At 36.9% G+C, this 12,880-nt stretch overlaps 1 protein-coding gene across 6 annotated transcripts in view; it reads right to left on the minus strand.

The window, feature by feature from the left end:
- The window catches only part of PSD3 (pleckstrin and Sec7 domain containing 3), a 704,060-nt gene that overhangs the window by 94,816 nt on the left and 596,364 nt on the right, over nucleotides 1-12,880 (minus strand). For all 6 annotated transcript variants that reach the window (XM_017961820.3, XM_021942810.2, XM_021942812.2 and 3 more), the window contains one exon: nucleotides 5,823-6,016. In XM_017961820.3, coding sequence (XP_017817309.3) covers nucleotides 5,823-6,016 — 194 coding nt within the window. The remainder of the gene's footprint in view (nucleotides 1-5,822; nucleotides 6,017-12,880) is intronic.

The following is a 12,880-nucleotide window of genomic DNA, read 5'->3' on the forward strand; positions in this document are numbered from 1 at the left end:
GCATTCTAGTAGGTTTCCAAGAAGGAGCAGCAGCCAAACATTTAGATAAACCTGTTCAATCAGACATGACTGAAAATTCAACAAATGAGGTTGTCGGGGGAGAGCATTGGATGGGAAGTAAACAAAAGCTTTTCTACATCTCCAAATATATAACTAAACAGTTTGTTTTTACTTGAATGCTTAGAATTCCTTATTAATTTCGTAGTTCAGTAAATACTAGGTCTTAAAGCAGGAAGCAACTGGAAAGACATTTTTTAACAAAAGGGATCATAAATCAGCTTAGTTCTGCTTATGCCCATGAAACAGTAACTACTATGGAAACTGCCCTACTATAATAACTTTAAAAAGTCTATGTATGTATATAAAACAAAAGTTTTTAGAAATTTCAAAACAGAAAACACTGGATTATAATTCTGAAGAGAAAGAAACAAATGAGTTAAGACTGGCTTGCTGCTTAGAGAAAGCGTCTCGCTTCCAATAGTGGAAGAGGGTACCTAAACAGAGCCTGCGAGTCATGCTGAGTTGAGGAGATAAGAAAGGAGTTCAGTGATGTTGAGAGGGCTAGAATTTGTAGAGCCGCATAAAAGAGAGGGGAGAATTACAAAAACAGATAGCTCTGAAGACCTGCAGAGGATACTCTGATCTTGGCTGTAGCATCAATCTTAGCACAAGTGAAAGGAAATAACTCAAGGCATGGGGAAAATAAAGTTGTGGGATGAACAATTTCAAGAGTTCACACAGGGATAAGAAGAGTTTATGTTTTCTTAAGCCAGAGTGGACAGACTTTGTAATATATGGCGCATTGGAAAGAGGATGAAGAAGAGTAAGAATGCCTTATTAATGGAAATAAACAAGTCCCAGAATAAAGACTGCTCTGGATCCACCAGAACAAAGGGTAAAGGTACGCCTCTAAAGAATTCAGTTAATCTACAAGTTACTTACCTGCACACCAGGAGAAAATTCAATTTTTTTTTTTTTTAATGATTACAACTAAAATTAGCACCTGAAAGATGGAAAATTCACAATGGCTGGCACTTGAACAAAAATCACAAGGAAAGCAAAGAAAAAGGAAAAAAAAATAATGCAACAGTTCCAGAAATGACAGAAAAGAAGGGAATCAAACAGAAGAAACTTAAAAAAGCAATTATAAACAGAATAAATATATTCAAGGACATGAAGAAAAACAACAACCTGGTAAGGAGAGAAATGTAAGATATAAAATAGACCCATGTTGAACTTCAAAGATAAACATGCTGCTTATGAAATGAAAAACGAAGTAAATGAAGAATAGAAATTATCAAAATAGAGTACTGAAAGGACAAAGAGTTAAAAATATTGGAAAAAGCTTCAGTAAACCCTTGGGATAGCACTGAGTATCACAGGAGTAGGTACTTTAAGAAATAATGGCTGAAAAAAATACGAACCTATGAAGGCGAGAACCCCAACAAACACCAAATAAGGAAAAGTAAAGAAAATCACACTAAGACATCACATAATAAAATCAATGAAAACCAGAGATAGAAAAACCTTGAAAGCATTCGTAGTAGCAGAAAAAGCCGTCTTGGATACAGAGGAATAAAGATGAGGATGATAGCAGACTTTTTTGTCTGAAATCCTGCAGGGCAGGGAAAAATGAAACATCATCTTTAAGTATTGAAAGGAAAAACAACTTGCCAAAGAATTCTATACCCAGTAAATATAAATTCCTAAAATTAAGGTGAAAATAAAGATATTTTCACACTGATAAAACACGAGAAAAATTCCTGACAGCAGGTATGTGGGGGTAAAAGTAAAAAAAGGTTTCTCTTTAGAGCAAAAATATTAACAATGAACTACTTTAAGTTTTAGAACATAGAATTAAAATACAGGACAACATCACAAAGGCTAGGAAGAGATAAGGGGAATTAACCTGCTATAAGGGTCTCAAACTATCAATGAAGCAGTACAATTTGAAGGTGAGCTGTGACAGGTTAAAGATGTATACTGTAAACCTTGCAGCAAATACTAAAATAATTAAAGAAGTATAGCAAATAGGCCAACAGTGACAAAAAACAGAACCACACACAAAAAATAATCCTACACAAGAAAGGAAAATAACAGATGGAATAAATAAGAAACCAACAGTAAGATGGCAGATTTAAAGTCAACTATACCAATAACTACTATGAATGTAAATGGTATAAGTAGTCTAATTAAAAGACAGATATTGTGATTTAGAATAAAAAGCAAGGCCCACCAATATTCCATATAATAGAAAGCAATTTTAGAGCCACAGTTATAAATTAACAATAAAAAGATAGAAACAGAATGTGTATAGCATGTAAAAACTAAAAGGAAACTAAAGTGGCTATATTAATGTTAGACAAAGTAGACTCCAAAATAAGGAATATAACCAGGGATGTGGAATGTCACTTCATGACAAAGGTGTCAAATCATCAGGAAGACATAATATATATATAGGTATAAGGGATGCAAAACGACATAGAAACTTTAGAAATTTCTTATAAAGATACATTTAGCATATGGTGCAGCAATCTTACTCTTTTACTCCTAGGTAACTTTTAAAAAGATGAAATCATATGTACATGCAAAAACTTATATGTGAATGTACACAGGGGTTTTATTTATAATAGCTCAAAATTGGAAACAACCCAAATGCTCAGCTGGTAAATCAATAAACTATGGAATATCCAAATAATGGAATACTTATTAAGCAATAAGAAGAGAGAAACTATTAATTATTAATTCACACAACACCTAACACTATACACGAATCTGCAAAGAATAACACTAAGTGAATGAAGCCAGACACAAAGCAGTCCTATGATTCCATTTATTGCAGTTTTAGAAAAGGCAAAAGTATAGGACCCAAAGACAGATAATTGTCTGTCATAATTGTCATAGGATGGGAGTAAGAGGAGAAGCAATTACTGCAAAAAGTATAATTAAACTATTTTGGGTAAAGGAAATGTTATTTATCTTAATTGTGCTGATGGTTATATAACCGTATACATTTTTCAGAACTCAAACTATATACTCTAAATTGATGAATTTTAGTTTCTGTAAACTATTAGAAGTCATGCACACTCCGTATTGTAAGGCTGAATTATCTGCTAACATTAATGTGATCTGGAAACCATGGGAAATTGAAATAGGGATATCCAGGAAGAGCCTGAGGAATTAAAGTCAGCTGAAACTTCCAGGCTCCTCCTGATAGCCCCATGAAAAACAGGTTAAAAGTCCTCCAGTGATAAAGCAATTGACAGGAAAGAAGCCTGGAGATGGGCACATCTTAACCCATCCATACATTTTCCCTTTTGTTCTCAGGCAGGAATAGAGATAGAAACAAGCTGAGGCAAGTTCCTTTGGAAAACAGGAAGAACTTCCTAACTTGCTACAAAGACAAAAGCCCCATGACACTTACAACTGACTTGACCAACCAGAAATTCTCAAGACAGTTAACTAAGGCTTCAAAGGAGATATACTGGCAGGAAAACTTCTGGTCTGGTACAAGGTGTCTGTGATGTCTCAACTGCTAAGCAATCCTCAGGTTCTGTATCTATATTCATATGTACTAGGCTGCTGAGGGAGAAGAGCTTCCACCAGGAGAAGCCTCCAGTAGAGGAGGTTTCCTGGGCCACTCGGTCCAGGAAAACAGTGGACAAGGAAAATTTCATCAGTAGAATCTGGGGACTCTGGAATACACTAACCAATTAAGTCAATCCATTGCTAGGAAATGAGTCAATGAAAAGATGCTCACATGGGTTAACTTTGCTATCTCTGTCTAGCAGCATGTAGTAAACACTCTAAATAAGTGACAGTTGTTATACTTCCCCTTTTTGTCTTTTCTTGAATTGAAATTATTCTTTCTTTTTCTCTAGTACTTTATGTGAGGTATGTCAGATACAGTCAACTCTCCGTATCTGTGGGTTCCGTATTTGTGGATTCCGCATCTGTGGATTCAACCAACAGTGGATGGAAAATATTCCCTCCAAAACTGTGTCTGTATGGAATATGTACAGACTTTCTTCCTTGTCATTATTCCCCAAAGAATACAACATAACAACTATTTACACAGTATTAGATATTATAAGTAATCCAGAGATAGTTTGAAGTATATGGGAGGATATGCATCAGTTACATGCAAATACTATGCCATTTTACATCAGGGACTGGAGTGTCCTTGGATTTTGGCACCTGTGAGAGGCCCTGAAATCAATCCTCCACAGATATTAACGGACAACTGGATTTCCATATTTTTCACTTAGCCTATAGATTTAAGTGCCATCCATACCCGACTGAGGGGAATGAACACAATCAACAAATCTTAGCCTTGGAGACAGAAGCTGCAGCTGGACAGGCATGTTACAGAGAGATAGTATATTTGTGGTTGTAAAAGGAAAATTGCAATGTTTGGCAAACGCATTATTCAATGTATGAAGAAGGGTGTGTGTGCACACTGGAAAGAAAGAAATGGATATCTACTGCTTTGTGTGCCAACAACTCCTATTCTGTGAGACCAGTATCTCATTCCTCTTCCCATTGCATGTGAGTGGGGGCTGACAATCATAACATTCCAACCTCTCAGTGATACAAGTCAGAATCCTGTCCTAGACCAGACTACATTAGAAGTTAGGGAAGAAGAAGAATCCTCTTTGGTGTCAAAATTAAACACACGATCTATAGCGCTGCTAATAACCATGTATAAAGGACCTCATTCCAAAGAATAATGCTGACACAAAAAATCACGCAGAGATAGAAGTGGAGAGTACGTCCGGGTGACAATCCATCTTCAGGTGTGCCCTTTTTCTAAGATGGATTGACTTGCTGTCACTTACACCTGTATGAACTCTGACATGATGTTGTGAGATAAAATTAAGTAGTCTAGTAACCCAGTATATAAGGTGCCCAGAAAATATGGTGGATGTAGTCTTAAAGAACTTGGGAACATTAAGAAATGTGTTCAGCATTGCTAAGTCCATGTCAAAGCCACTCCACTGCAATGTTTCTCTCGACTGTAAGCTAATAGAATATGCTAACACATTAAGAAAAAGGATCCAGCCACAGATAGAAACAGTGGTACTATCCATCTTTTCACCCCAAAGATAATTCTGAGCAAACATGTCACCTTATCTTACTCTGTTCAAGTATATAAAATTGCTGTCACTCTGCAAAGATTATTCTAACTATATAAGAATGCTCCATTCCTCTCAAATTCCAAACACCATCATTTATCAAGATAATCATGCCTCATACTTCATAGAGATATCAGAAGCCATCCAACTGGGCTCCTTCAATTTCCCAAAGCTAATTATACTATGCTCTCCTACATCTCACCTGTCCACCTTCTCAAAGGCCAGTCATTCCACATATGTACTGGATACGAATTCCCTCCCTCCATCCCTTGTCTCTGGGACCTTACACCATTAATTTTTCTATGCATTGCAAATTCAACCTTTCCCTCAACCACCAGAAATGTAAACTTCATGAAGACAGAAACCTTGTCCCTCTTGCTTACCACTGTATTTCTGGTGCCTGGCACAGCAGGTAGTCAGTATCATTTGTTGAAACCATGACTAAATAAATGAAAGGATAGAGAATGAATAAATTGTAAGAAGTTTCCCATTTCTAAAGTTCTATAATTCTGTTTAGAGAAGAGCAGGTGCCACATTGGATTTTTAATTTAGGGTTAGAGGCTACATCAAATTTCAAGAATATGTCTAATAGACAAACATTTTTTTCATCCTTGACTTTCAGATAAATTCACTTTGAGCATAAAGATGAAATAAATGAAACAGAAAATGACAACACATGATACTTACTCTTCTTTCCATCCATATCTGCATGAATCTTCCGAGCCAAGAATCCACTTTTGTACACAGCAGCATTTGGATCATGAGGAATGTCCAAAAATGGGTTAGTAGTACTTCCAATACGACTGATGGTCTTTGGATGTGTTCCATTAGCTTTCTCCTCAGTACTTTCTGAAGGAGACTTTTTTTTCTCTTCATCATCTCTAAAAGGGAGAAAGCACAAAGACTGAGTCAAACACGTACCATAATATTCAAAGAAAAAAGTTACTTACTGTAAAAAAACTACGTTGTATTCCAATGGTCTATCACTTTTTTTTTTTTTTTTTTGAGAAGGAGGCTCGCTCTGTCGCCCAGGCTGGAGTGCAGTGGCGCGATCTCAGCTCACTGCAAGCTCCGCCTCCCGGGTTTACGCCCTTCTCCTGCCTCAGCCTCCCGAGTAGCTGGGACTACAGGCGCCCGCAACTTCGCCCGGCTAGTTTTTTTTTTTGTATTTTGTAGTACAGACGGGGTTTCACTGTGTTAGCCAGGATGGTCTTGATCTTCTGACCTCGTGATCCGCCCGCCTCGGCCTCCCAAAGTGCTGGGATTACAGGTGTGAGCCACCGCGCCCGGCCGGTCTATCATTTTTTACAACCACCACCATGGTAATGACAGGCAAGATTTGTTAAATGTATTCTATGTGCCAGGTGTTATGCTCATGGCAGTATCTTGTAAGACTGATATTAATATCCTCTATTACAGATAAGGAAATAGATTCAGTGAGTTTAAATAAATATACAAGGCCACAGATTTAGTGATGAAGAGACAGTGAAGATATGATCACAAAATCTCTAAAGTCACCGGTCTTTTCACCCTTTACAACGCTTTCATGTTTCTCTTCTTTCAAACAAATGGGAGTTTATTGGCAGGAATCATGATGTTGACTTACGTATTTCTACAGGGACTAGCATAGAACTAGGTGTACGGAAAACAGCAAAAGTGTTAGAGTGAGCCCAATGGACAATAGTAAACAACATCTCCCAAACAACCATGCTAGTCCCTAATATTAAGACCCCAGACAAAGCTACTATGGATTAGAATGGTGGTGCCACGCACAGTGCTTTCGCATGTGATAGCTGCTACTTTCTCAACCACCATAAAAATAGTCCTTGGCATCTATTGTTCCCATCTTTATGTCCATGTGTACTCAGTGTTTAGATTCCACTTATAATTGAGAAGGTGTAGTATTTGGTTTTCTGTTCCTGTATTAATTCACTTAGAATAATAGTCTTCAACTGCATCCATGTTGCTGCAAAGGACAAGATATCATTCTTTTTCTATGGATGCAGAGTATTCCATGGTGTGTTATGTACCACATTTTCTCTATCCAATTCACCATCGAAGGGCACCTAGGTTAAAGCCATGATTTTGCTATTGTAAATAGGGCTGCAATAAACCTATGAGTGCATGTGTCTTTCTGGTGGAATGATTTATCTTTCTTTAGGTATACAACCAGTAATGGGATTGCTGGGTTGAATGGTAGTTCTTTTTTACGTACCCTAAGAAGGTACTTAAAAACTGCTTTCCATAGTAGCTGAACTAATTCACATTCCCACCAATGATGTTTAAGTGTTCCCTCTTCTCTGCAGCCTCACTGGCATTTTTTTTTTTTTTTGCCTTTTTAATAACAGCCATTACGACTGGTATGTGATAGTATCTCACTGTGGTTTTGATTTACATTTCTCTGATGATTAGTGATGAGCATTTTTTCATATGTTTGTTGGCCATTTGTGTATCTTTTTCTGAGAAGAATCTGTTCATGTCCTTTGCCCACTTTTTTAGTGAGGTTATTTGGTTCTTTGCTTGTTGAATTCTTTAAGTTCCTTATAGAAGCTGAATATTAGATCTTTGTCAGATTCATAGTTTGCAAATAACCAAAATATATTTTAAATATGTCACAAAACCAGAAGTGTTTGATAATGACGGTGATCAGAGAAAAACAACCTTTTTTTTTTCTCTATTGGTATTTTACCAGTAGTTTTGAGGTATGTGAAAATAAAACTGGACTCTGAGAAAAAACTGATGTTTTACATTGTGAAAGAATTTCAGATTTGTGAAGGACAGAATTCCCCTATGCCAAGCTTCTCCTAATGTTAACATCTTATATATTAGTAACTATAGCAAAAAATTTCAAAACTAAAAAATTAACATGAGTTTAATACAATGAATTAAACTCGGCTTTATTTGGATTCCATTAGTTTATGTTTTCTATTCTAGGATCCTATCCATGACCACACAGCGCATTCTGAGGTCTCTTTAGCATCATCCAGTCTGTAACAGCTCCTCAGTCTCTCCCTGTCCTTTATGACCGTGACACTTTGACGAGTATTGGTCAGTTACCTTGTAGAACATCCTCAGTTTACGTTTTTCTTATGTTTTCTCATGACTCGATAGAGGTTATGCATTTTGTGGGAAAGATTCCAAACAGGTGATGCACCTTTCTCAGTGCATTAGGTCCAGGGGATACAAGTTTTATTACTGGTTATAATTAATCATGATCACTTGGGTAAGGTAGTGTCCCACAGGTTTCTCCACAGTAAAGTTACTATTTAACTTTGTAACTGTTTTTGGGGAGATATCTTGTAACTATGCAAATATTCTGATTCTCCTTTACCCACTAACTTTAACATTAATTAGGGGATCTTGTAACAATTATTCTTTATGGTGTTTTAATGGTTCCCTCGTATATTTTACATTCATTAATTGAAATTCTTCTGTAAGTATGGACACATGGATATCTGTTTTATTCTTTAGGTTATAATCAAATACAAATACTATTGTTATTTAATTTGTTGCTTAAATTTTTCCAGCTTTGGCCGTTGGGAGTTATAATAAAGTGTGCTCCCACATCCTGTGAACACGCCTCATCTTCTAATGTACTTCTTTACTTTCAGGTACCACAAAACGCCTCCAAGCTCATCTTAAATTTCCCTTGTCCTGGCCCAGAAATCAACCACTTCTTCAAGGAGCCTTGGATCTTTTTAATGGAGACGAGTATTTAGAAACCAAATCTAGGGGCTAGGTGTGCTCATTGTTTTGGGGTCCTCTCAATAGAGAAAGCTAGGCAGATATAGTCAAGTATCATATAACAACGTGTGGTCAACGATGGACAGCATACAATATACAATATGCTCCTGTAAAATTATAATGTAGCCAAAAAATCCCATTGTCTAGTATTTACTATACTATGGTTTTCAGTGTTAGAGTATCCCACTTATTTATTAAAAAAAAGTTAACTGTAAAACAGCCTCGGGCAGGTCTTTCAGGAGGTGTTCCAAAAGAAGGCTTTGCACTATTTACAACACCAAAGACTTGGAACCTACCCAAACGCCCACCAATGACAGACTGGGTAGAGAAAATGTGGCACATATACACTATGAAATACTATGCAGTCATAAAAAAGAACGAGTTCCTTTCCTTTGCAAGCACATGGATGAATATGGAAATCATCATTCTCAGTAAACTAACACAAGAACAGTAAACCAAACACCACATGTTCTCACTCATAAGTGAAAGTTGAACAATGAGAACATTTGGACACAGGGAGGAGAACACTGGGGCGGTGGAGGGCAAGGGGAGGGAGAGCATCAGGAAAAATACCTAATGCGTGTGGGCTTAAAACCTAGATGATGGGTTGATAGGTACAGCAAACCACCGTGGCACATGTATACCTATGTAACAAACCTGCAGGTTCTGCACATGTATCCCAAAACTTAAAAACAAACAAAAAAAAGCGCCTTTGTTATCATAGGAGATGACAGCTTCATGCATGTTATTGCCCCTGAAGACCCTTCAGTGGAACAATATATGAGGTGAAAGACAGTGATATTGATGATCCTGACCTTGTGTGACCCTAAGCTAGTGTGTATATTTGTGTTCTAATTATTTTTATTATTTGAACCCTTAGCCTATAAATCCAATGTGTTCTAATTTTTAACAAAAAAAAGTTTTTAAAAGTAAAAATGGCAAAAATTTCAAAAATAGGAAAACACTTATAAAATAAAGATATAAAGAGAATGTTTTTGTACAGCTGTATAATGTGTTTTAAGCTGTTATTACAAAAAGTCAAAAAGTTAAAATGACAAGTTTATGAAGTAAAAAAGTTACAGTATGCTAAAGTTAATTTATAATTGAAGAAAAGGTTTTTAAAAATAAATTTACTGCAGCCTAAGCTTACAGTGTTTATAAAGTCTACAGTACTGTGTAGTAATGTCCTAGGCTTTCAAATCCATTCACCAGTCAGAGCAACTTCCTGTTTTGCAAGCTCCATTCATGGTAAAGTGCCCTAAACAGGATTACCATTTAAAAAAAAAATCTTTAATGCCATATTTGTTACTGTTCATTGTTTTTGGTACTGTTTATTTTCTGTTTAGATATACAAGTACCATTGTGTTACAACTGCCTACAGTATTTGCACAGTAAGAAGCTGTACAGGATTATAGCCTAGGAGCCATAAGCTATGCCATATAGTACACATGATGTTCACACAATGATGAATTCACCTGATGACACAGTTCTCAGAACACATGACTGTTATGAAGTGATGTATGACTGTATATATAAGTATACTCATATGTATACACACATCTATATTTGTGTATCCATCCATCTATCCTAATTAATTCATATTAACACCACCAAACTGAAGCCAGCACAAGGTTCATTCCAGCCTTCCCCCACTTGCTTATCTGTACATCTTCAACAGTGAGAAACCTGGCTCTCATGATCTGCAATATATTGATTTGTTCAATCCTAGTAAACATATAAAAGAGTTCCAATATTGCTAGCCTATACCCATGTGAGGAACGAATTTATCTCCTAGAGTACAGTGTTTGTGTACATTTCTTTTGTCTTACACTGGTTTCCAAAGTTATGGGTCAGCTCTTTTTTTCTCACTCTCATCACAAGGTTTAGGTGGAAAACATATTCCTTTGTTATAGTCTGAATGGGTGGATCACGAGGGCAGGAGTTCAAGACCAGCTTGGCCAAAATGGTGAAACTCCATCTCTACTAAAAATACAAATATTAGGTGGGTGTGGTGGCGGGTGCCTGTAATCCCAGCTACTTGGGAGGCTGAGGCGGGAGAATCGCTTGAACCCAGGAGGTGGAGGTTGCAGTGAGCTGAGATTGCACCACTGCACTCCAGCCCGGGTGACAGAGCAAGACTCCATCTCAAAAGAAAAAAAAAAAAAAATACAGTACTGTTACAGCCCACAGCTAACACCATACTCAACAGTCAAAGATGGAATGTTTTTCCTCTAAGACCAAAAACAAGACAAGAATGCCCAGTCTCACCACTTTTGTTCAACATAGTTTTGGAAGTTTCAGACAGAGCAATTAGGCAGGGAAAAAAAAAAGGAAGTGAAACTGTCTCTGATGCTGGCATAATCTTATATATAGAAAAACCGTAAAAACTACCCCTCCCCAACAACTGTTAGAACTGCTAAAGTCAGTAAAGTTTTAGATTATAAAATCGACACACTAAAATGAGTAGCATTTTTGTACCCTAACTACTCAAAGAATTAAGAAAACAATCCCACTTCCAAAAGCATTAAAAAAAAAAAGTAGGAATAAATTTAAGCAAGGAGGTGAAGAACTGTACACTGAAAACCATAAAATATTGAAAAAGACACAAATAAATGTAAAAAAAAATCCCATGTTAATGAACTGGAAGAATTAATATTGTTAAAATATACCTACTAACCAAATTCCAATGTCTTTTTTTATAGGGATAGAAAAAAATACTAAAATTTGTAGGAAACTAGAAACTACTCCAAACAGCCAAAGCAATCTTGAGCAAAAAATCAAGGCTGGAGGCATCACTTTTTGACTGCAAAATATAAAGCTACGATAATCAAAACAGCATGATATTGGTATTAAAAACAGAAAGGCAAGAAAAAATCCCAAGTAGCTACGATCAACTGGATTTCTGGGAAAGGTTCCAAGAACATACAATAGGGAAAGTACAGCATCAGGTGCCATGGCATCGACCACTGCCTTCTGTGACTTATGCCAGTCTGAGATCCAAACTATGCCACCATCCCCTCTTAGATCCCTACTTTAGGCAAAATAGAAACCAGTCACGTGGGCAGTCCACAGACAGGCTAGAATATTGTAATCAAGTCCCACTCTCTTCCCTGCATCCCAAGAGAGGGAGTAAGTAATTGGGCTGCTTCTTTAGGACTATGCTATACCATGCTGTGGAGGGAGTTGGGCAAGGACAAGTAACATTGTTTTGGAATTTCCTACTGTTTTAAATGGTTTTTTTTTTTTTTTTTTTTAAATTCAGAGTTTGCCTGGTTGCTGTACACCTTTGGTTTTCAGAGCACATTTGAAGTTATTTCAGATAGTCTTACTTGTTTATGGAATGTTTCCCTAAGAAAACAAGGGCCTGGAGCTTCCTAGTGCACCATTGTGCCCCATTTCCCTTTTATTGCTCTAGTCTTAGTGTTATGGGTTTAATTCAGTCCCCATAAGAGAAATTAAAGTACTAACTTTCAGCACGTATGAACGTGACCTTGTTTGGAAATAAGATGATTAAATTACAATGAGGTCATTAGAGTGGGCCCTTATCCAACAATACTGATGTCCTTATTAAAGGGAGACATCCGGACACAGATACACACATACAGAAGGAAGACCCTGAATCTACCACAGGCGAGGAGAGAGGCATGGAGGAGACTCCCTCTCATGATCTTCAGTAGGAACCAACCCTATTTTCACCTTGATCTCAGTGATCAAGAACCATGAGACAATAAATCTGTGTTTTTTAAGCCCATTTGTAGCATTTTGTTATGGCAGCCAAAAGAAATGGATATACTTAGATGCTACCTCACCATAGCTTCAGATTAATTTTATCACTTTTGCAGATGGGAGTGTGCCCTAGAGAAGAAAAACTGGGACAACTGTGTCTCAGTACTTGCTCTTCCATAAACTTCACTGTGATCCTGAATAAGCTGCAGCATCTCTCTAGATCTCGGCCTCCTCATATGTAAAATTTGAAGCTTGCTCGAAGTCAGTAAATACAA

Source organism: Papio anubis, chromosome 8, assembly GCF_008728515.1.
Source record: "Papio anubis isolate 15944 chromosome 8, Panubis1.0, whole genome shotgun sequence".
In the NCBI taxonomy this organism is placed as follows: Eukaryota; Metazoa; Chordata; class Mammalia; order Primates; family Cercopithecidae; genus Papio; species Papio anubis.